This window comes from Euprymna scolopes, chromosome 32, assembly GCF_053919585.1.
Source record: "Euprymna scolopes isolate OS-2025 chromosome 32, ASM5391958v1, whole genome shotgun sequence".
Lineage (NCBI taxonomy): Eukaryota > Metazoa > Mollusca > Cephalopoda > Sepiida > Sepiolidae > Euprymna > Euprymna scolopes.
Window position 1 is genome coordinate 47,412,048 of NC_136513.1, and position 25,209 is coordinate 47,437,256.

Genomic DNA, 25,209 nt, shown 5'->3' on the forward strand with positions numbered 1-25,209 from the left:
AAATTATTTCTAGTTTTATAAAAAAAACTAGCAGTTCAGCCTGGATTTTCTCGGGCCTTATGTACTGTTCTTAACGTTATGTGTTTATCTATACATATCAAACGCATATCTTATTTTTCTTTTATCAATATTATTCAAATTTTCCCCTTTTTCCTTGTACATATTTATGAATTATTCCACAGATTTTGGCTTTTTGGATTATTTTGGACCATCTTCCAATTACGTGATTTCCTTGGATTTACATTTTTGGATTTCACCGTCATTGGATAATTTACCTTTCACCAGACATCCATTCACGTGAAATCAACTTTTTTCTCCACCCTATTCCCTCTGCTTCACTTTTTGTTATCAAGTAAGATCTTTGACTTACTTGCAGTTTCATCAAATACTTTTGTATGCAAAATCTGATCCCGCATTTTGCTAATTTCTACCCTCTGATGAGAAGGAAAGTATTTCTTCGAAACTCCGCAGATTAAGGACTATCCACTTATCAAGTGTTTCCTTTTTAGAGTAAATATGTTTTTAACTCTTTTTCAAAGTGTTTTTTAACATGTTTTATTAACTATTTGCTCTTATATATATATATATATATATATATATATATATATATATATATATTAGTAAAGTCTGACTCATGTCCAGATAATTTACATCTAAAATTTCAAGTGTCTAGACCTAAAATTGGCAGAGGAGTTTGGTAGAATCTCCAATGGTCAACTCTTAACTTGGACATTTTGGCAGCCAAATTTTTACCCAAAAACTGATTAAAAATCTTGCTGCATGTCTGAATACCCTTTATGTAAAATTTCAAATGTTTAGACCTAAAATTGACTGAATAGTTTGTAAGAGACCGCAAAATAAAATCTTTTGAACTCTGACCCTTTTTCAGCCAAAAACTGATTAAAAAGCTTGCCCTATGGATGAATGCAATTTATGTAAAATTTCAATTGCTTAGACCTGAAATTGGCTGAATAATTTGGTAGAGATCGCAGAGGTCAAATTTTTTTTAATTTAACATTTCTTGTTTTGGGCTCAAATCAGATTAAAAAGTTTGATTCATGACTAAGTAACCTACATCAAAAATTTCTAGTGTTTATACCCAAAATTGACGGAGGAGTTTGATAGTTTTCAAAGGTCAAATACTTGAACTTTGACTCCTTAACAGCCAAATTTCTGGCCGAAAAACCAATTAAAAAGACTTTCCCAAATCTCAATATCCCTTATGTCAAATCTCGAATCTGTAGACTGAAAATTGACAGAGTAATTTAGTAGGGAAATGTACACACACACACGCACAGACAATTTCATTTTTATAGATATATGAATAAATTTTTGGTTCAATTAATAATTAAATAACCACACGATGTTGTAAGAATTAATTTTTTAAAGGCCTATATAAAACATTTTAAATAAAAATGATATTTCCGTTCCGTCACAGGTGTGTACATCATACAGATTTTTTTTATATTTTTGCCTAGCATGAGTACCCAGCATTGCCCAAGCGTAGAGATGGTATACTAAGGCTATTGAGACACCACCTAAAAAAAAAAAAATTCATAAATGGATTGTTTCAATCAAAATGAGTACCCATGCGAGTGCAAAAAAAAAAAAAAAAAAAAAAAAAATTAGCTGCAGTAGGTAGGGAACCTGTAACGTGTAAGAGGAAAAGGAGGTGAAAAAACTAACACATTAGCTGTCTCGATCACAACGACTTACGATGTCACATTGAGATTGGTAGGCGTATGACTTGCAAAAATGTTGACGCAAAAAAAAACAGTCCAGTTGATCAGCACAGAATTAACCTTTTGGCCAATTTTTAGATATTTTTTATCCAAGAGAGCAATCTTTCTAACGATACCGATTTTGTCACTGGCCGATGCGTCTGTCAAAAGTTTTTGGCAGACATACGGACGCACACACACATTTTCCCTTTTATATATTAAGAATAGCGGGGGTACTCGGCGTTGCCTGGGTGTAGAGAGGAGATAAAAGCAAGGAAATAAAGAAACAAACAAAAAAATGCAAAGAAATAATGCTGTTTATATGTTAAAACTTTCAAAAATAAAAATCTGTTACATATGTGCGGACATGAAACCCAGAGCTTATCACGTGACCCCGATATCCACTGCTCCACGATCACATCATTGAAGTAATGTTTTTTTGTTTTTTTTTTGTTTTGTTTTTTTTCCTATTTAACCAATTCAAGAAAGAACGCTAGACACACATGCATGGTTGCCGAAGTCTGTTAAAAAGGAACAATTGTTTGTGACCCTCCCTACTTTTAAAGGATCATATCTATGCAAATTAATTGACCGCTTTTTTCTAATTTTCACACATTATTTGACTGAATCATCGCTCTTTCAGATGGTACCAGTTTAAACCCGATCCGATGCTGCTGAGAAGTTTTGGGGGAGACACGCACATTTTTGCCTTTTATATATTAGACTAGCGAGTGTTTTGGTAGGAAGGTAGGCTTGAACCTGAAGCCTTGACGCGAAGGTGGAAAGGACAGGTAAAAAAAAAGGCTGGTATCTTACCCACTCGGCTATGAAGGGCGAGGAATGAAAAATGTTTTAATTTAACGTTTAAAAACTTAATGGAACATGTGCGTGAATTTAATGAGGTCAAACATCACGCTATAGAAATCCTGCACTTAATATTTGCTGCGAGGCACTTTTTTTGTTTCCACAACTTTATCTGCGCGGTTCCCCAGGACGTGGGAGGGGGGAATCAGTACCCCATAAAAAGAGAAGTAGCAATTGTTGTCTGATATAAGGGGTTTCCCCCGGCATTGATCAAACCTTATTGCTTTTGTAGACATCCCTAGCATGAGTATGAATTCAATTTCACTATTTTTATACTAAAAAGCCAAAGAAACACGCGTAGACTCAGATATATCGCGAAAAAACATGTAAAAATAGCATGTAAAAGTCGTTGAAATAAAAGATAGATGTGATCTCCCTTCGTAAATCGTAGATATTATAATTTAGACACTATATAAAAGGTTCTAAGAAAGAGGGACTATCCCAGAGCCCCCCCCCTCCCCCCAAAAAACAGCCTGTGATGGACATACACAATAAATGCATGTATATACACACACACACACTAACACACATTTTGCCTTTTATACATAAACTAGTGGAGTTGCCCGGGTGTTTAGAGGTGTGTGTGCTTGACAGGGGGGGAGGGGTAATTAGAACAAAAGAATAAGCGAAGTAATCACCCCATTTAAATATTATAAAAAAAAATGTTAAAACTTAAAAAAATAAAACAAAATAAAATAAAAAAAACTAACGTAAGGCAAACGAATGATGTTAAAATTTCTTAAAATCGGAAAAACAAAAAACGCAAATGTGATGGAAAAAATCCCCCCAGAAAAACAAACGTTAAAACTTATTTCAAAAAATCTGAAAAATAAAAACAGAAGAAAAAAAACATAGAATGTGAAAAATAGCTTAAATAACCCTGTTTCAATATTTAACCTTTAAAAATCAGGAAAAAAAAAAAAAAAAAGAAAAACATCTCACACCACGATTCGAACCCTAAACCTTTAGATAAAGTGTGCAAAAAAAAACTGACACATTACCTGCTCAGCCAACAAAGAGCAACTGAAACGCATTTGAATTTATTTATTTAAGTATTAAAAACAGAATTTACACATGCCCGCAATAAAAGTTAACTTCGCTACTTCTATTTGACCTCATTAATGAGGTCAAATAGAAGTAGCGGAGTTAACTTTTGCTGCGGGACAGCTTTTGGGTTTGTTTACCCAACTTTGGCTGGTTGTTTCCCCAAGATGTTGGGGAGAGGGAAACCAGCTCTCCATTATCCAGATTGAATAGCAATTGCCTGATATAAGGAGTTTGGCCCCACATTAATCAAAGCTGATTGCTTCTGGACGTTTCCCAGTGCGATTGCCGGGAACAGTGCCTTAGCTTTGAATTAGTTTCGCTTTTTATACAAAAAAGCTGAACAGAACACAAGATGGGCTGAAATAGCAATAATTTTGTAAAAATCGACGTAAATAAATCTAGAAGCGACCCGCGTTCCCAAATCCTAGATATTATTATCTAGGGGGTATATAAACAGTTCTAAGCGATAGTAACCCCCCACCATCACCAGACTGGCGTCAAAAAAAGCCTTTGAAACATACAAAAAAATGTGTGCGCATTTGCCTTATATATATATTTCTTGTATGCCTTTTATATATATAGATTGAATTTAAAATATTGGAGAAATTCTGGTCAAAACAAAAAAAAAGCATTCTTTGATTTAAATCACAACTTTTTCTTTGTGTTACAAATTCAGCATTTTTTTTTAAGTTGCGTTTCAAATTTGGAGTAGAAATACAATTGGACCAATGAGTGCTTGTTTATCTTATCAGGTCAAACCACTTGCCAACCATGGCACAGTGACTTATGCATTCGTGATTGACACTTAAGGTGAAGAGGTCACTATTTAATAAGTTTAGAAAATGTGTGAAAGCTTACACACAAAAAAAAACAGTGTCATTTGTATACTAGAAACTAGGGTTGCTGGATTGAAAAGATAAGTTCTGACTCCCTATTTTAAAGTTTTCCAGTTTTCATACTGTTTGTTGGTTCTGTGAAGATTTAAAAAATTATTTTCTTAGGAGTCAGACTCTACCTAAATTCTGCTGAAACTATATTTTTTTTAACCAAAAATGGTTTCTTCTCCAGAATTCCTCCTATATTAAAAAACAAAAATAAAGAAAAATCTAAACGTGACAAAATGAAAATATCATATCCCAAAAATATTCCTGTAAATTGGACGATTTTATTTTTAAATAAGAAAATCAAATTTTATTAGTAACACAAGAGTCGCTATCTTGTCCGCCATTTTGAAAATAATTTTTAAAAAAAACAAGAAAAACAAACAAAAACAAAGAACTCTAGAATAATTTAAACTTGCAGGATTTATGTAGTAATGCCTACAAATTCCCATTATCGCTTAAAAATGATTTTTACAAAAATAAAAATACTTCTTTTTTTTTTTTTTACACAGTGATCACCACTTATCAAGGCCCGGAAGCCACTCAGGGATAAGGGTTATTGCAAGTGCATTACGTTAGTGTGGAGATTTGATGAAGTGTTTACTTAAGGGGGCGGTTCATTAGGAATTTGATTATTTTGATCATTGAAACTTGATTAGTTTATATGCTTTTTGGAATATATTTTTTCATATAAACCACCAGAAAATGCATCGAAGCACTGAAATTGCATGTCAGTACAGTCAGGGAAACAGGAACCTGGAAGGGAATTCCAAAGTCTAGCAGTCTTAGGGAAGAAACTATTAGAGTAGAAGACTTTCTTATATCTGGAGATTTCTACTGTGTAAGAGTGTGATTTTGCTTATTTGTCTGGGGTATTGTTGACATTGGTTTCCCCTCGTATCTTTCTGGGTAGAATTCTTTCTAGAAAGACATTGGGTACTTACAGGAAGAACTGTGGGAAGGTTGTCAACATTTCTAAGTAAAAGTGTTTCTCTGAAACAAACTGGATTCAGACTTGACACACTAGGTTGTCAGTCTGTTGAGAACTAATATTTCAAACAAAAACATTTTCTTATTTCGTTTACAAAGTTAGAATGTAACATGGGTGGGGGTTATGAGCGGAGAGAGAACAAGTGAGGTCTTTGAAGATAATAAAAATCTTTTTATTTCCCTTTTTTTTTTTTATATTACCTTTTTAAGTTTATCTATCGCATCTTTTGGTTTTTATGGCATAAGGTACTTGAGGATTTAGTATTTTTGTCTTGCTGTCCCTAAATTGAAAACATTTCTTATGGGCATTGAGTACTGACCAGTGCCATTCAATCCACACACACACACACACACACACACACACACAGACCAGAAGCAAACATACGCTTATATCTATACGCAGGAGCGGATATACACTGTTCGTTGTATTTTACTCACACACACGCACTGAAAACAGGTCATAACTATATCGACACAAGAATAAAATTAAAATAAATTAAATAAATAATAAAACAAAATAAAAAAATAAATAAACAAACAAACAAAAAATAAACATAAAACCCCGAAAGTTATCAAACTCCTCACGCATACATATATATAAATAGACGTATATACACCCACACCTTGATACACCTGCGCATATATACACACACATATACATACATAGACATATAATGCTCACATACAGTTATAACATGTTTACATCTATACCTACATATGCAGTTATATCAATGCACGGACCCTCAATCACAGACATCCATGTACACACTTGGGTACCATACATCATGACTGTTATTATATCAAAACTAATATTAATCCCACTAACAATCCTAATAATAATTCTTATAACATCGATAATACTAATGGCACCACCAATATCAATAATAATAACAATAATAAGACTGTCGATTGGGAACCTCCAAAACCCATGGATCCTAACCGGACACACGTCCCAACAAAACACAGATATACATCTATATTTTTATAAAGTAATAGGGTTCGTGTGTTTCTGTCTGTGTGTACAGCTCTCCACCATCAACGAAATATAAAGGAGGTAAGAGGGTAGATCTCTCCTGGTAGAGAAACATTAGAACCCATTTTAGGATGTTTCTGTTATAAGAGACATAAGAATCTTTGCCTAATTTCTTTATATACTATTCTACAAACCACCCCCATATCGAATGACTTATGCTCATTTGCATATCACATTATATTAAATCTCTTTAACTAATTACCTCGACCTTATTACATATTGGAAATATTCTAATCATTTCAACTGTACTATTTACAAAATCTATTTAACATTTAATCTATCTTCTATCTATCTATATCTATATCTATATCTATCTTCTATATATATCTATAAAAACAGAAATGTGTGTGTGCCACAGACGATTTCTGATTGGTTAATCCAATAATCACATCTCCTAAAAACAATCGTTTCTACGCTCTTACCTTTACCATAAAATATTATGGCTTTATTTATTGTCCATCTTGGAAGGGTTTAATTTTTTAATAACTTGTTATTTACAAATTAAAAAAATACGAAACTATTATACGAAACTAAACTACACGAAATACGCGCACACACACACACACGTTCACTACCGTCACGTTGTTATGGCAACCAAACCCGCTGACTTCTTTTTCTCATTTCACTCGTGGTCTTAAATTCATTTCGGGTTTGTATTACTGTACACATAGATTCGAATAAGTTGCCAAAAAACAAATATATAACAAATAAATGTTATCAAAGGCAAATTTTTTGTGTTTTTATTCAATTTAACATGTTTATTCAGCTCGAAAAGCATACAGTGTTTACCGATGTATTGGAAAATTCAAGATGGCGGCCGATTCTCTCTAACACGGTAAGTTTGGAAAAAGGTGTAATAAATAAAAAACCGGTTAAAATACTGTTAAAAACTCGCTCAATATGTTACCGTGACATAGGTTGACATATATTCGGCGGGTTTTTAATAGTATTTTGTATAGTTTTTTTATTTATAACACCTTTTCCCAAACTTACGGTGTTAAAGAATGTGTGAGACGCCATCTTGAATTTTCCAACACATCGGTAAACACTGTATTCTTTTCGAGCTGAATAAACATGTTAAATTGAATAAAAACACGAAAAATATATCCAGTTTTTATCGGTTTTTTACCTTCTCTGCAGAAGTACAAAAAAAAAAAAAACAAAAAAAAAAACGGAAGGTACTTTTACAGAATGTTAACCTAACCCTAACCGATGTTTTATGTTTAGTTTAGGAAAAGTCAGAAGAAATAAAAGTCATTATTGCATGAAATATACGTATTTAGTTGAAGTATTGTTTATGTCAATTCTTTCGAAGAAATTTAGTAAGAATACCTGTAAACCAGGAAATCGGTAAAATGTCATCATGGATGAATACTTGTCTATTATAATTTCTACCCTTGACAAAAACTTAGCCATAACAAAAGAGATTTATTGTTCAGATTGTTTTTGAGATTGATTTCTAAAAAGATATTTTATAAATAAAATCGACTTTATAATTAAAGACTTAAATTACAATAATTGAATTTAAACATTCTTATTTCAATATTTGGCACATAACACCTGCAAAAATGATCACAATGTCAGGATTTCATTTTATTTCAGAATCGATGGCAAATACTAATATTTAACATTAGTTTATCATTTAAGCCGATAAAAAGCCCTTTTTTTTCCGAGTCATAAAAGGATTTGGAGTTTCCTAATCAACCTTTCGGGTGCAGTTGCACGCTCTCAAAATAACTAAAGTGTTGGCTTTAAAAAAATTGGTTCATTAAAACTAAACAGGTTTAGTTTTAATAAAAAAAAAAAAAAATTAAAAAAAAATCGCTTTGGTAATTAGATATGTCGTATGGTTATCCCTAATCGCTGAATAAAACCGCTAACGAGTTGAATGATTACGACATAAAATTAAACTCGGGTTCCTGAAACGGAAACTTCGTTTGTTTTTGTTTTTTTCTTATCAATATATTTACATTGTTATTTTGTTTTCATTTTCAATCATTCGAACAGTTTTCTTTTTCAAGTAATCCAAGTTACAAAATTCCCACTGTTTACTATGCTAAAATCACAATGACTAATGTATACCTATTAACCCTTATCCTTGAGTGGCCTCTGGGCCTTGATAAGTGGTGACACCCATGTAAAAAAAAAAAAAAAAATCACTCGAACAGTTTTCTTTTTATAATGTACAGTTTTAAAAGTTTAAAAACGATATAGTTTTTACTTCAGGAAAATTAATGGGTCAGTTTTTACGATGTGCCCTGTTAAAATACTGTTAAAAACTCGCTCAATATATGTTACCGTGACATAGGTTGCCATATATTCGGCGGGTTTTTAATAGTATTTTGTATAGTTTTTTATTTATAACACCTTTTCCCAAACTTACGGTGTTAAAGAGGGTGTGAGACGCCATCTTGAATTTTCCAACACATCGGTAAACACTGTATGTTTTTCGAGCTGAATAAATATATTACATTGAATAAAAACACAAAAAAGATATCCAGTTAGGTAGAAAAGTAACTGATCTTGCCTTTGATAACATTTATTTATATATTTGTTTTTGACTATTTTTTCGAATCTATGTGTACAGTAATCTTGCCAGGATGCGGAGGAAAATGAATGAAGGGGGAGGGGAATAAAATAAAAACATTTTGGAAACAGAGTAAGTTTGAAAGAATTGCTTTGCACAGAAAGAAATTAATGAAAAAATAAAATTAAATTTCTTTTCTTTCTTGATTTTTTTTTTAGTTTTTTATGAAAAAGGAAGTCAAAATTAAGACTATAAAAAACAATTTTTATTAAGAGCGAACCTCAGTCGTCAGGTCTGTAAAAAAAAGACGTGGAATAATAAATGTTTTCTAATACAAATTGTTTTTACTTATGTGTTCATTTGTCTCTTTGAAGTTCGTTTGTTTAATATATCGGTTTGCAATATAATTTTGTCATTCTGTCAGACTCAAATTTTAAATCTATATATCTATAAAAGTGAAAGTGTGTGTGTGTGTGTGTGTGTGTGTGTGTGTGTGTGTGTGTGTGTGTGTGTGTGTGTGTGTGTGTGTACATTTCCCTACGAAATAACTCTGTCAATTTTTAGTCTACAGACTCGAAATTTGATATACAGGGTACTGAGATTTGGAAAAATCTATGTGATCGGTTTTTAGCCAGAAATTTGGCGATTAAGGGGTCAAAGTTCAACGATTTGAGCTTTGAGAACTCTACCAAACTTCTCCGACAATTTTGGGTCTACACACTTTAAATTTTAGATATAGCTTCCGTGGACATGGATCTAACTTAATAACTTGATTTGAGCCCAAAACAATAAATTTTCAGGGGTCATAATAGGGGTCAAAGTTTAAAAAATTACCCCCTTTTTTTTTGCTCAGCATACACCTCCAAACACCCGGGCAATGCCGGGCACCCATGCTAGTATATATATATATATATATATATATATATATATATATATATATATATACACACACACACACACATATATATATATATATATATATGATGATTGATTGCAACGTCTTGTCAGACGAGTGCCACTCCCTCAGACACTGAAAGTTCATGAGCCCGAAAATGACATATAGTCCTGCCGGCGAATTCACATGCTCAAGCAGACATGACACTAAAGACAGTCATTGGTATACATACATATATATATATATACACGCATGCACACATACATATGTACACATATCACACACATATATACATGCATACATACACATTACGCACACATACATATACATACACACACATGCAAACATACACAAGACGGTAATTTGTATACATACATATAAATATATACATGCATACATACATGTCTATAAGCATACGCTCATATATACCCATATACATACACAATGCATAATACACACATACATATACATACCCACATGCATGCATACATATATACATACATATACATCCACATATACACACACACATATACAAATACATACACACATATACTTACACATACATATATGTACACATATGCACATATATATACATACTTACCTACATACACATACATATATATGCATTCATACATATACATACACACATAAAAACATACATGTATATACATACACACACAAACATATACGCACAGACACATATACATACATATACACATAGATATAAACACATATGTACATATATAAATATACACACACATACATATATAAATATACATACACATATATATACATAGATACATATAATGATGGCGGATTAATTGTTACATGCATCCAGTATTTCAGGCGTACACACGTCACAGCTTTTATCGCCACAGGACTTTTTTTTCTCTCTCTCTCGGTTAAAAATGTTGGCATCCAGCAACAAGCAAGAGCAAGATAGCCAGCAACAAGTCAAACTGCAGACCAGCTTAATGTGGGTACTGGTCTCCCACTTTGTTGTTGTTGTTTTTTTTTTTAAATCAGGGATCCGCTTCTCCCAGAAGGGCTGCCCTCACCACGCCCCACGAGAGCCTTCTCCATCCCACTCACACATAGAAATGAACACATGCATGCATACAGATGTATGCCAACATACATATGCACACACACATGCAAACATACACACATAGTAGCACACAAATACACACATACATACGTACACATAATACACATGAAGGAACATTCCAAAAGTCTTAAATACTCAATGATCAGGACGATTATGATGATGATGGGCACGATTTAAAAAAAATGGCACGGATTTACATCTTGTTCTTATTTTTACAAAAAAAGTTTCGCTATAAGACTATCACTTTTGAAGTAGAAAATAATGATGATGTGGACAATTTCACACATTATTTCACAAATAAAATCGACAAGTCAAATGTAAACATAGTCCAACCGACATACTCTTACTCTTTTCTTTTTTAAATAAAAAGTTTGGTTGAGACGAACACTTTTGGAGTAGTAAATGATCATGATCATGATGATGATGTGAACAATTTCACACATTATTTCACAAATAAAATCGACGACGAGACAAATGTAAATGATGATTGCAACGTCTTGTCAGAAAGCCACTCCCTCAGTCACTAAAATCCATGTGCCCGAATATGACTTTTTAGCCCTGCCAGTGACTTGCACACCCTCAAGCAGACATGACACTGAAAACGTTCACTGATTTGTATGAAACTAACAGCAGCGGAACCTGTATTATCATGGGCTTTCATGTGATTAACAAAACATGCCTTAGACAACAGAGCCTAATCACATACCTTACAGATCCAGATATCTCCATGGTTGGGCGGCAAGGTTTGGCATTTCCTAAATGCTCTCTTTAGCTTCGTTCGGTCTATTTTGGCTGCTTCAAAGTGTTCTGCACCCCTGTATATCAGTGTCCTCCACTGCTTGCAATCATACGCTAGTGACTCCCAACTGTCAACAGGAATATGAAAGCTCACCAGACTCTCCTTGATGCTATCACGAAAACGTTTTTGGGGCTTCTGCTGGGGTCTTTTTCCAAGAAAGAGCTCACCATAGAACAATTGTTTTGGGAGTCGATAGTCTTCAAACCGGATGAGATGACCCGCCCAACGCAACTGGTTCTTAATAACAATTGTAGCAATACTGGTTGTTTTGGCCTTTTTTAAGCCATATGTATTAGGGACAAAGCTATACCACTTTAAACCAAGAATGTGTCTAAGGCAGTGCTGATGGAACCTCTCGAGCAATTCTATATGTGACCGATACAAGGTCCGTTTCAGATGCGTAGAGTAGGGATGGTACTACACATGCTTGATATACTGAAATTTTAGTTATCCGAGTTAGATCACCATCAGACCAGACTCTATCTTGTACCCTTCCAAAAGCATCAGATGCCTTGCTGATTCTGTCTTATTTCTGCGTTAAGAGTGCCATCATTTGATAAGGCACTCCCAAGATCGACAAAATTTATTACGACTTCAAGGCGCTTTCCACAGACGAAGATATCAGGTTCCACATACAGATCATCGGGAGCGGGAGTGTACATGACTTTAGTTTTCTTAATGCTAACTGTCAGTCCGAAGCAGGTACAAGCGAGTCAAATGTAAATATAAATATATATATATATATATATATATATATATATATATATAAAAACACACATACATATACTACACACACAGTCAGACCATCCGCAGGCACAGACACACATCACCATCCACACGTGCCCCCAAATCTCCAAAGACATATACACTATACACATATACACACCAACATAGACTCATGCATATACCCACATACATACACACGCATGGACACACAGATACCCGCTCACTCACAACACATAAAAACACAGCAATACACGCACAAATGCAAAAACCTTTATTAATGATAATAATAAGGTGCCTTTTTACTTCAGTAGTGTGGTAACCCCTTCATATATGAAACAGTGTACCACTCCAGTCCCTATGGGCGTATGTATACATACATAACATACATGCATATATACCCAGACACCCATACATTCTTGTAATATACATTACAATCATCGTATACGGGACAGCCTATTTTAATAGTTCAGATATATACATATACATATATACATACACATGCATAAACATACATAAATAAATAAATACACTTATACATACATACTTACACAAAATACAGACATATATATGTACACTGCCACCAAATGATACATCTAAAATAGAAATAGAAACGAACTCATTCACTACATAATTCTCTTTTCTATCAAACCCCACATGCAAAGTTATATTACCCGCCCCCACCCGATTGTTACTTTTTGATAAGTTGTACGTTTTTTTACTACTCATAACCCCCACCCATGTTACATTTTAACTTTGTAAACGAAATAAGAAAATGTTTTTGTTTGAAATATCAGTTCTCGACGATAATTCTTGGCCTGAAGACGTAATCCCCCAACGCGGGTGATTACAGAAACGTGTATGCACATATCAATGTTTGTATAAATAAATTTCCTATATATATATATATATATATATATATATATATTGAATTACCTCGCATTTTTTCTTTCTTTTCAGTCATTTGAGTTGGTTTTGAAGAGAGGAACAACAACAAAATGCTCGTCTCATTTCCTTATCTGGCGATGACCATCACTGGGGTCATTCACATCATATTTGGGGTGGCCATTTTCATCACTGCTTGCATTGGTTTCAACGTTAATATAGCTGACAGCAACTTTTACGAATGGCAACGCTTGAGTGGATATGAAATGGAAGCCTTGGAGCAAGTGTTGCAGACCTACCTTGGAACGGTCGTTGGATCTGCACTCTGGGTGAGTTCTAAAAAAATATATTTTTTATTTTGTTTGACCTAATTTTTGAAAGATGATATTTTCGTTTTGTCAGTGGTATGTATGTTATGCATATATATGAAAAATTCTAAATAAAAACTTTTTTTTATTAGGAAAATAAAATAAATTTTTCATAAAACCAAACATTTCATAAAACCACAACAGCGGAGTTACTATCTTTAAGAGCATATCTGAGAAAATAGACCACATACTGTCTGCACATCCCTCGGCTAACATCCACATCTGTGGTGACTTCAACGTCCATAACGTGGAATGGCTGACCCATTCAAATAAGACAGATGATGAGGGGAGGTTTTATCATGATTTTGCCATTGCTTATGACCTCACTCAGATTGTTTGCGAACTCACCCATGTGCCCGATACACCCGGTTAATATGCACGCCTCCTAGACCTTTTTCTCTCAACTTCCCCTGAGCTTTGTTCATGTTCCGTTCATTCTCCTCTAGGATCCTCCGACCGTCGTATCAGTTAAGATAAAAACGAAATGTAAGAAGCCCCCAGACGTACCCCTCCACCGTACTGTATACCGATACTCTATGGCTGACTGGGATAGCTCCCGTACATTCATATCTGATTTACCTCTGCACTCCATGTTTAAAAAGGAAGTGTCCTCTATAGTATGAGATCTGACCGAATGGTTAATTGTAGGCATAGACCAATTCATACCATCTAAAAAATTCCAACAAAAACCCAACAGCCAGCCATGGTTCTCCCCAGAATGTGCTGCTGCTATCACGCACAGAAATCACTTTTTCCATAGCTACCAACGTAATAGGTGCACTGAGACTAAAGCTGCTTTCAGGACTGCCAGCAATCACTGTAAAAGAGTAATAAAAAATGCAAGAGAGCTATATGCCCAGTCTGTTAAATCCAAGGTAGCTGATCAGCGGCTTGGTTCCCACCAGTTTTGGCAAATAACAAATAGGATCCTGAACAGAAGTGTGCGTTCTATCCCAACCATTATCAATGAACCAGAGGTCATCTCGTCAGCATCAGACAAGGCCAAACTATTTGCAAAGAACTTTGCAGCTAATTCTACCCTATGCGACGAAGGCCATCAACTCCCCATATTTCCTCCTATAACACAGAACACGCTAGATAACATACAAATATCCGTGCATGATGTCGCCAAGCTAATCAAGAACCTTGATTCCAGTAAAGCAACTGGCCCTGATGGCATCCCAATTATAGTGTTAAAAAAGCTTCAACCAGAACTTGCTCCCATGCTTACAAAACTATTTAAGCGCTGCCTTAAGGAGAAGTGTTTTCCGACTCCCTGGAAGACCTCATCAGTTTGCCTTGTATTTAAGAATTCAGGTGATAAGTCATCTCCCTCTCAGTATAGACCAATAAGTCTCCTTTGTGTTATGAGTAAGTTGCTGGAATCCATATTAAATAGAGAAATAGTCAACCACCTCAGCAGGAATAATCTTCTTAGTGACACACAATATGGTTTCCGCTCTGCAAGATCTACCGCAGATGTGCTGACGGTTATATCCCACAGGATTAGTGAATCTCTTGACAAAGGCTTCCTTTTTAGGACAATTGCTCTTGACATATCAAAGGCCTTCGACAAGGTATGGCATAAGGGTCTACTTCACAAGATTTCCAGCTACAGTATAACTGGAAATGTTTTCTCAATCATTAAATCATTTCTCTCCGATAGGCTCATAAGAGTAGTGGTCGATGGACAAAAATCAGAGGCCTGCAGTATTAATGCTGGAGTCCCTCAGGGGTCAATCCTGGACCCAACTCTCTTCCTGATCTACATCAATGACCTCCCTAAACACATACTTAAATCATTCGTTGACATCTATGCTGATGACACGACCATCTACGGCAACACATCAAAGGCTGTAAATGACAAAGTTCTCTTTGATTCTCTCTCCTCTGATCTCGAGCGCGTGGTTCACTGGGGGAAGATGTGGCTAGTTACCTTTAATGCATCCAAAACCAAACTCCTATCCTTACATCATCAACGCTCTGATCCCCATCTGGCATCAATTGTGATGGATGGCTCTCGTCTGGGTGAGGCCCCATGTTTTGACAAGCTACTGGGTTTGACCTTTACTCCTGATCTGAAATGGAACACGTACATCAAGTCTATTGCCAAGGTCACTGGAAAGATGGTGGAATCCTTCTACCGTTCCAGAAGATATCTCACTACTGATACAATTCTCTATCTATATAAAAGCCAAGTACATCCAAGGATGGAATACTGTTGCCATATCTGGGCAGAAGCTGCTAAAAACAGCCTATCCTGCCTTGACAGAGTACAAAATAGACTTTGTGGCTTAGTGGGGGATGCCCTTTTCTCTACCCTCCAACCTCTCTCCCACAGAAGAGACGTTGCGAGCCTATCCTTGTTTTATTGTTATTTCCATGGCAGGTGCTCGTCTGAACTTCAATCTCTGGTCCCCCCTCGCCAATCTTTCACAAAAAACACCCGTCTAGCTTAATCCACTGTGAAAAATTTCCCCCACTCTATATCTGTGCCTATATCAAAACGCGGATTCCATGAACAAAGCTTCTTTCTTAGAACTGCACGTCTGTGGAACTCTGTTCCGTCTGCCTGCTTCCCACCGGACTACAACTTGGATGTGTTCAAGTCCAATGTTAACAAATTCCTAATGAACCGCCCCCTTAAGTAAACACTTCATCAAATCTCCACACTAACATAATGTACTTGCAATAACCCTTATCCCTGAGTGGCTTCCGGGCCTTGATAAGTGGTTATCACTGTAAAAAAAAAAAAAAACATTGCTAAACAAGTGGATTAAATCTAATATATAAAAGACAAAATGTGTGTGTTTGTATATTTTGCAAAAAAATTTTCGACAGGCAACAGATCCTCACGAGATCGGTATCGTTTTAAAGCTCAACGCTTTGGATGAAAAATTGGAAAGGAAAAAGATTAATTCCTTCACCCTAAACTGGGCAGTTTTCTCCAAGGAGGGTGTCGTTTTTTTTGTTTTTTTTGTTTTGTTCTTAGTTGCCATTTTTGAAAGTCGTATCGGTTGGATTGACTTCGCTTAATTTCAATGTTCCAAACTTCCCGTCGGATGATGGAGACATTGACAAAGATGTCACGGTTTTTTGCGGGTTTGAGCCTGCCTGCCTGCCTACTACAACTTTTATTTTTCCTCTCTCTCCACCCAAACTGCCTACTGTTGTTTCACTGCCCCCCCCCTCCAAGGGTTGGGGACTCCTTACTTGATCAGGAAACGCTGGGAACCCCTCTACTATACCACTTTTTTAAAAATCCCTAATTAATTTAATTTTTATGTGGTTTAAAATAAAAAAATTTATCTTGATTTCTAATGTAGTGTGATTTATATTAGGAAGATTCAATGTGTTAGCTGTTGAAATGATTCCTGCATGAACGTGCATGTCCATATCATTTTTTTCAAAAGCAATCAGATTTTTCTCACTCTTTAAGCTGATTTGCTTTAAATATTTCACTCAAATTTGGTTTCTAAATAAATAGAACACATGACATAAAATTTTATAATTTCCAACAAATTTTCAATAGTCATTGGTGATTTGGTTGCTTTGTTTTATCATATACTAGCATGGGTGCCCGACGTTGCCCAGGTATTTGCAGGTGTGTGTTGAGTAAAAAAAAAAAAATAAGAGTAGTAAGCAGGCTCTAACCCGTAAATTGCCAGACGAAAAAGAGGCGAAAAAAACAAAAACACTCTTATCAATGCACCTACTGCGGGTGTGACGTCACGGGCGGTCGAAATAACGCCTTTTATGCAACATCATTTATGCGAGGTTTGAATGACTTGCAAAAAATGTCAGTGAAAAAACTGACCCTCCTTGTAGAAAACTTCCCAGTTACGGGTAAAGGAACTTATGTTTTTGGCCAATTTTTCGATATTTGTCGTCCAAAGGGTCGAGCTTCAAAAGGATATTGATCTTGTAAAAATCCGTCGCCCCTGTCAAAAGTTTTAGGCAGACATACATACATTTAAATAGACCGGTGAGATTTAATAATAAACTAGCGGGGGTACCCGGCGTTACCCGGGTGTTTGGAGGTGGGTGGGGGTCACAAAAAAAAAAACGATGTTGAACTTCTTTTAAAAAAAAAAAAATGGAAAAACAAAAAGAAACTGCTGGCGTTGCCTGTGTGGGGAAAAGAAAAAGTTTTAGTAGGTAGTTAGGATCGAACCTGGAACGTTGAGGTGAAGGTGGAAAAAATCCTGACATGTAACCCACTCGCTCACCACAGCAGAGTAATAGAAAAGTGATTTAATTTAACAATTAAAACTTAAATGCGCAATTTTAATGATAATGAGGTCAAACATATCTCTGAGTTACCTTTCGCTGCAAGGCTGTTTTTTTTTTTTTGTTTTCTTTCCCCAACCTTGGCTGTTTGTTTTCCCAAGATGTTGGGGAGGGGGAAACAGCTTCCTATAAAAAGGGGAGTGTTCCAATGAATATCAATTGTCTGATATAAGAGGTTTTCTCCACATTGATCAAACTTTATTGCTTTTCTGGATGTCCCTGTTACGAGTGCCAGGAAGAGATCGGATGCTAGAGATTCAGTTTCGCTTTTATACTGAAAAACGAAACAGACGTGGCGAGTGAAAAAAATCTCGAAAATAGCATGTAAAAGTCTGCCAAATTAAAGATAGATGCGACCTCCCTTTGTAACTCGTAGATATTATAATTTAGACAGTATATAAAAAGTTAAAAGAATGAACAACCAACCCGAGAACCACCCCGAAAAAAGCCTTTACCGGACATACACAAAAAGTGCACACATACATTTTCGCTTTTATATATATAGAGTAGCCTGGGTGCCCGGGTGAAGGAATGAATGTTTTTTAGCCAGTTTTTTATATTTGTCATCCAAAGAATCGAGCTTCAAAACGATACTGATCTCGTGAAAATCCATTGCCTCTGTCAAAAGTTTTAGGCATACATACATACATACATACATACATTTAAACAGAAAGGTGAGATTTATGTTATAGATTATTTGGTGTTATTTAGTGCTGAGTCTGGTCATTTTGGTAAAAAAAAAAAATGTGCCAAGTTCTTTATTACTTCAAATTTTGATTCATAGTGTTTAGCTGTTGTGTTTGATGGTGTTTCATCCGTTCTTGACGTATTTAATGTTGAATCCAGTAATTTTGAAAAAAAAACATTCTCCAAGTTTTCCATATATGTTCAAATATTTATTCATAGTGTTTGGTTTGGTTGTTTTGTAGAGGAAATTGTTTGTATTTTTTTAACACCAGTTTTTAATAGTAATAATTTTATTTTTAATTGCTACTAAAATAAAATTGGTACAATTTTCATGTTTTGCATTAAAAGATTGTAGATAAAATGAAAATATTTTATTTTAAATGTTTGCAAAAATGATTCTTTGTTTTTTTTTTTTTGCTGAAGACCTATCATAGAAAACTGAAAATTTCTTTTTATAGATTATAATGGTCGGTATCCTGGGAATCTGCACTGGTTGGAAAACTATGGATCATAAGAAAACACGCGGATTGGTAAGTAATGATTAATGTAAAACAGACAAAAGGATCTGCTAAGAGCACCATTTCCTGGTTTGACATAGTTCAACACCAGTTTCGAAATCTAGTAGGTGATGCCTTTTTCTCTTCCTTGCAACCTCTTTCCCACGGAAGAGACGTTGCGAATCTATCTCTATTTTATTGTTACTTTTAGGGCAAGTGCTCGACTGAGTTTCAATCAATCCCCCCCCCTCAAACATTCACAACAAACATTTTAGTTACAAGCACTGTCAACAATTTCCCCTAAATGCAAATTTTATGAACAACAGCTTCTTTTCTAGAACTGTCCACCTGTGAAACTCGTTATGCTGGTCTGTTTCCCAGCTGACTACAATATCATCATTTTCAAGTCCAATGTAAACAAGTTCTTGTTAAAGAAAATAACAATCAAATTTTACTCACTTTCCACCACTAAAGATTATTAGGTTGTTGTTTCACTGACTACTCTAATTCTTTTCCTCAAGCGGCTTTTAGACATTAATAAGTGGTGACTGTTTTGTGTAAAAAACAAAAGAAAAAAAAAAAAAGAAAACTGACACTCAACCAGGGATGTGAGATTTGGTCTACAAGCAACAAATTGTCCTTCGTTTTAAAAGTATTTTGATGAGTTAAATGAGTGACAATTAAAAAGTATTTTGATGAGTTAAATGAGTGACAATTAAAAAGTATTTTGATGAGTTAAATGAGTGACAATTAAAAAGTATTTTGATGAGTTAAATGAGTGACAATTAAAAAGTATTTTGATGAGTTAAATGAGTGACAATTAAAAAGTATTTTGATGAGTTAAATGAGTGACAATTAAAAAGTATTTTGATGAGTTAAATGAGTAACAATTAAAAAGTATTTTGATGAGTTAAATGAGTGACAATTAAAAAGTATTTTGATGAGTTAAATGAGTGACAATTAAAAAGTATTTTGATGAGTTAAATGAGTGACTATTTAAAAGTATTTTGATGAGTTAAATGAGTGACTATTAAAAAGTATTTTGATGAGTTAAATGAGTGACTATTAAAAAGTATTTTGATGAGTTAAATGAGTGACTATTAAAAAGTATTTTGATGAGTTAAATGAGTGACAATTAAAAAGTATTTTGATGAGTTAAATGAGTGACAATTAAAAAGTATTTTTATTAGTTAAATGAGTGACAATTAAAAAGTATTTTGATGAGTTAAATGAGTGACAATTAAAAAGCTGTATGTTTTATTTTTTTGTTGTATTCACCTTAAACATGGTACATTACCGCTTGGATGTAAGGGCCTATTATTTGGTCCCCTGTCTATAGGGACATGTATTTCATGCCATGCCAACGGCATTCATTCTAAGTGGATTGAACTGGCTTCCTCCAAAGGAGAAAGTGTCTTGGAAATATTAAATTCACAAGTGATCACCAGTCGCTTGTATATCACAGTGTTTTTACAGTCATTGCATGGAGATGTCGACATCCTCCTAAATACAGAATCTGATGTGAGTTGGATGTCTGTTCACATTACATTTAAACCTCTGCATGTCATTACAGTCAGGAAACAAGTTAATTCCAAAGCCTAAAAGTTTAGGGAAACAAACTATTAGAGTAGAAGGCTTTCCAGCATCTGGGGACTTCTAGTCAAGGGGTAAAATTTTGCTGCTAGATTAGATGTGGAAGGAAATCCAAATGATCTTGTAAGCTGAGGACAATAAACATAATAGACTGGGATATTCGATATGAATCGCACCCCCATCATTATTGGTCCTCGATAAAGGAAAGTAATTCATCCTCGTTCATTTGTTTGCATTTTTCTCAATAACCACACCTTGGATTTTTTTTTTTTTTTTTTTTTTAAATTTTGCACAAACATTGGTTATGGTGAAAGTAAATTTTTCATAAACGGATTTTCCGGGATAACTCTGGTTGATTCCCTAGAGGCCATTATAGGGGTAAAATTGCCTCAAAATCGTTTGTTAGCACTTTTCTCAACCACGCGTTGTTTTTTTGTTTTTTGTTTAATTTTGCTCAAACATTAGTCATGGTTAAAGTAAATTTTTCACTTGTGGAGAGGGACCTCGCATGCTCAGCTTATATTCTAAAGTTGTTGCCTACAGTTATGTGGGATGGTGATATTTTATAACATTATTCGGTTTTCTAAAATTTTCAAATCAACCTTACAAAATGTTTTCACAGACGTGACCAAACTTCTCTTTTATTTCTTTTTTCTTTCTTTCTTTTTCTTTTTTTTTCTTTTTTTCTTTTCTTTTTTTCTTTTCTTTTTTTTCTTTTTTTTCTTTTCTTTTTTTCTTTTTCTTTTTTTCTTTTTTTTTTTCTTTTTTTTTTTTTTTCTTTGTCGGTCACTTCTGATAGATTTATAACATAGCAAGACACATTCATGATTGGGTGGACCATTTCGAGAACTATGGGACAGTGGGAAACCTTTCTGCAACCAATATCAATTGTTTAAACTATTTTGAGCTGATCAAGTGCGCAAGAAATTCAATTTGGCAGATTTCTAAACATTGTGTGTAATAATGAACAGCCAACCCTGGAGGTGTCGTTTGTTAATTTTGTGTTACTGTCAGACAGCAAAATCTCTCTCAAATGTGTGCCACGAATGGCTATAAGAACTTTGGAAGCCATGTTATCGGTTTCAAGACTTGTTTTTGAGTAGGCCAGATCTTAGTCCGCCATGGAGCTATCTTAAAGGCAGAACTATTCGTAGAAATCTACGACCGTATGTGATACTATTGATATTTCAAAATGGAGGAAAAACTAAAAAAAAAAACAGAAAATAATTTGATCAGTAGAATAAAAGTAAAGAAAATTTAGTGCCCGAAGGGTCGTTTCCTGTGATAGTGTCACACACGTACCCAGAGCGCAACCAGAATGTGTTGCAGCCTTTTGTTTCTTGCGAGTTTTATCTGAAACCACTATCAATAATTTCCTCCCGTCTTTATCTGTGCCTAAACCTAAATGTAAATTCCATGAACAAGGTTTTTTGTTTTTTTTTTAGAACTGCATGCCTGTGGAACTCTCTTCTGTTTGACTGCTTTTCAGCTGACTACAATTTGGTCCTCTTCAAGTCCAACATAAACAAATTCTTGAAAAACCGTCCCCTTAAGTAATCCAATTTACCTAATATACACTACTGACAATTACTACAATATTGCCCTATTGACTACTCTACAATCATTAACCCTTATCCTCAAGTGGACTCCAGGCCTTGATGTAGTGACTCCTCTAAAAAATAATAATGATAATAAAACTTAAAAAAACATGCTTGCTTCCTTGGCAGTCATCAATATGTGAGGGATGGTAACACAAGCAGAATAGAAGATGAAGAAGACAACAAAGGAAACTGTTGGGGTTGTCGATTATTGTTGAGAGGGAGGGAGCACGTGCACTTGCACACATACCTCAGTCGGTTTGTAAGGATTTCCGAAATTTGCATTGCACCTCAATAAATGTGCAGAATTTAATGGAGGTCACTTTAAACACATTTTTGTTTCTCTTTTTCAATCAAAACAGGGTATATTGCTGTTTGAATGTGAGGGGCTACTATTTGGGATTATGTCTACTACTATGTAGGGAGTTGAGCTGCAAGATGTCTCTTTGTATTACGTTTGAACTTCTGCAGATTAGAACAGTCACATGGAGGGATGCAGTCTGAGAGAAGAAACTATTAGAATAGAAGCCTTTCCAGTATCTAGGGACCTCTGCAGTGAAGGGGTGGGGTTTTGCTGCTTGTCAGGTTAGAGGAGGGTATCTACGTTGAGGGTTATAAGTTGAGTTTTTTTTCTCGCTCTAACGTTGATATTAAAAACCTATTTTTTCTATTTAAAAATTATTAAAATCAATTGAATATATTCACATATATCCATACTGAATATACATAAAAGTTAAGTAATTTGAATTATTCTTTGTAATTTTTATGGTTTCTTATTAAATGATTGGTTTCATTTAATTGTTATGCTGTTTGTTTTGTTTAATTACATAGAATTTAAGATAAAAACGTTCTCGAACATGGAATAAAGTGACCTTGTCGGTGTGTGTACAAAAAGTCTCTAGCAAACTCCTTTCCGAATATTTGGTCTACAGAGTTGAAATTTGATATATAGGGTATTTGGACCTGTAGCACACTTTCGATTTCGTTTTTAGCCGGCAAAAATTGCTGCTAAGGGGTCAAAATTGAAAACAAAACAGTTGACCTTGGCAGGGTAAGTCGAATAAAACATTACTCCTATTACTGCACATGCACAAAATTAAACATTCATGGCCCAAAGCCACCTAATTTTCAATCTTTTGTATTCATCTGTCAGTAGCTCAGATGATAATGATACTGGAGAGATAACTACTAAGGTTGGAGCACTAAACGTTCTGGTTTCGATTCTAGTGAATGGTACCCAAGTCATATTTGTTATAACTTTTGAAATCATCTTTTGAATCATATATATATATATGATAATCAATAAAGAATTGGCTTTATAATAAGAAATCTGCATGAATTAAAAATATAATATTTATGCATATTTTATTACTGGACAATGCCAGACAGTCTGCTAGTATGTGTTTTGCAGTTAATGGTAGCCAACTGGATTAGGTCTTTGCTAATGAAGCCAGGGATGCCTTATGTTGCTGGGTTCGAATCTATCAACTGGTGTTAATCATGACATGCTGCACTGATTATTCCCGAAAGGATGAAATGCTAGTGTCTGTAGGTATTCAATAATTAATATAGCAAATAATTATATTTATAAATACACACACACACACATATGCATATATACAGTATAATCATGCAGACACATTAGTTCCTGTCAGATCAGTGAAGTTAAGCACCATTGAGCCTGGTCAGTACTAAAATGGATGACCATTTGGGGTTACCAAGTGCTGTATATGCTCTCCGCTTATCTCGGCATTGTTTCCAGTCGTCCTGGACTTTTCCTTGCCACTGGAATTAGGCAGTGTCAACTCGGAAGTGTTGTGGCTTGCATAACCCTTGCTTCACAATTACATCTGCAAGCACTCTTACAAAGGGGATCCATTGTCTCTTGAGAAAGAACAGGGGCCATTCCATACCTACGCACAGAGGGAAGAGACATTTCACGATACTATCCGGGGCTCTACGGACAAACTTATCTTTAGTTGACCTTTGACAACTAAATATTTTCGTTTACTAGCCAAATAGAAAAGTTACTAGCCAAACTCACATGATTTTTAGAATATGACATCTGTTTCATGACGAGTGCGTACATCTTAAAAATGTTTTGTACTTTTTTTTTTTTTTTTTTTTTTTGAACATATAAACATTTGAATTTTTTTTTTTTTTTTTTTATGTATAAACATTTTTTAAAAAAATTTTGAACGTATAAACATTCAAATTTTTTTTTAACATATAAACATTTAAAAAAAATTTTTTTAATATATAAACATTTGAATTTTGTTTGAACGTATAAACATTCAAATTTTATTTGAACGTATAAACATTTGATTTTTTTTTAAACACCGTTCTCTCTCTCCCAAGGCTATGCAAACCTGCTCTCTGCTCTAGACATTTCAATTACAGATATACACTTAGTCCCAATACATATACTTTTTCATTTCATAAATATTTGAATATTTTGTTTTTCTTTTCTAGAAAATTGCTTACATGGTGACAGCAATTTTGTCCGCCGTGATATTTTCCCAGGTTGGATTAATTCTTTGTGTGGTCGTTATCAACCAGGTAGGTCATTTTTTTTTTTTTTTTCTGTAAAAATGATTTAAAGGAAATTCTATTTTTATTAACAGTTCGTATGGGCTGCTGATGGAAAAGATTTTTCATGACAAGATAATTGCTAGATTTGTAGGAAACTTCCCGGTGATATTA

At 34.6% G+C, this 25,209-nt stretch overlaps 1 protein-coding gene across 1 annotated transcript in view; it reads left to right on the forward strand.

The window, feature by feature from the left end:
* LOC145256318 (uncharacterized) overlaps positions 1–25,209 on the forward strand; it is a 93,954-nt gene that overhangs the window by 60,422 nt on the left and 8,323 nt on the right. The window contains exons 2-4 of the mRNA XM_080115048.1: positions 13,549–13,802; positions 19,277–19,348; positions 24,979–25,065. Of these exons, the coding sequence (XP_079971174.1) occupies positions 13,587–13,802; positions 19,277–19,348; positions 24,979–25,065 (375 nt within the window). The 5' untranslated portion in view covers positions 13,549–13,586. The remainder of the gene's footprint in view (positions 1–13,548; positions 13,803–19,276; positions 19,349–24,978; positions 25,066–25,209) is intronic.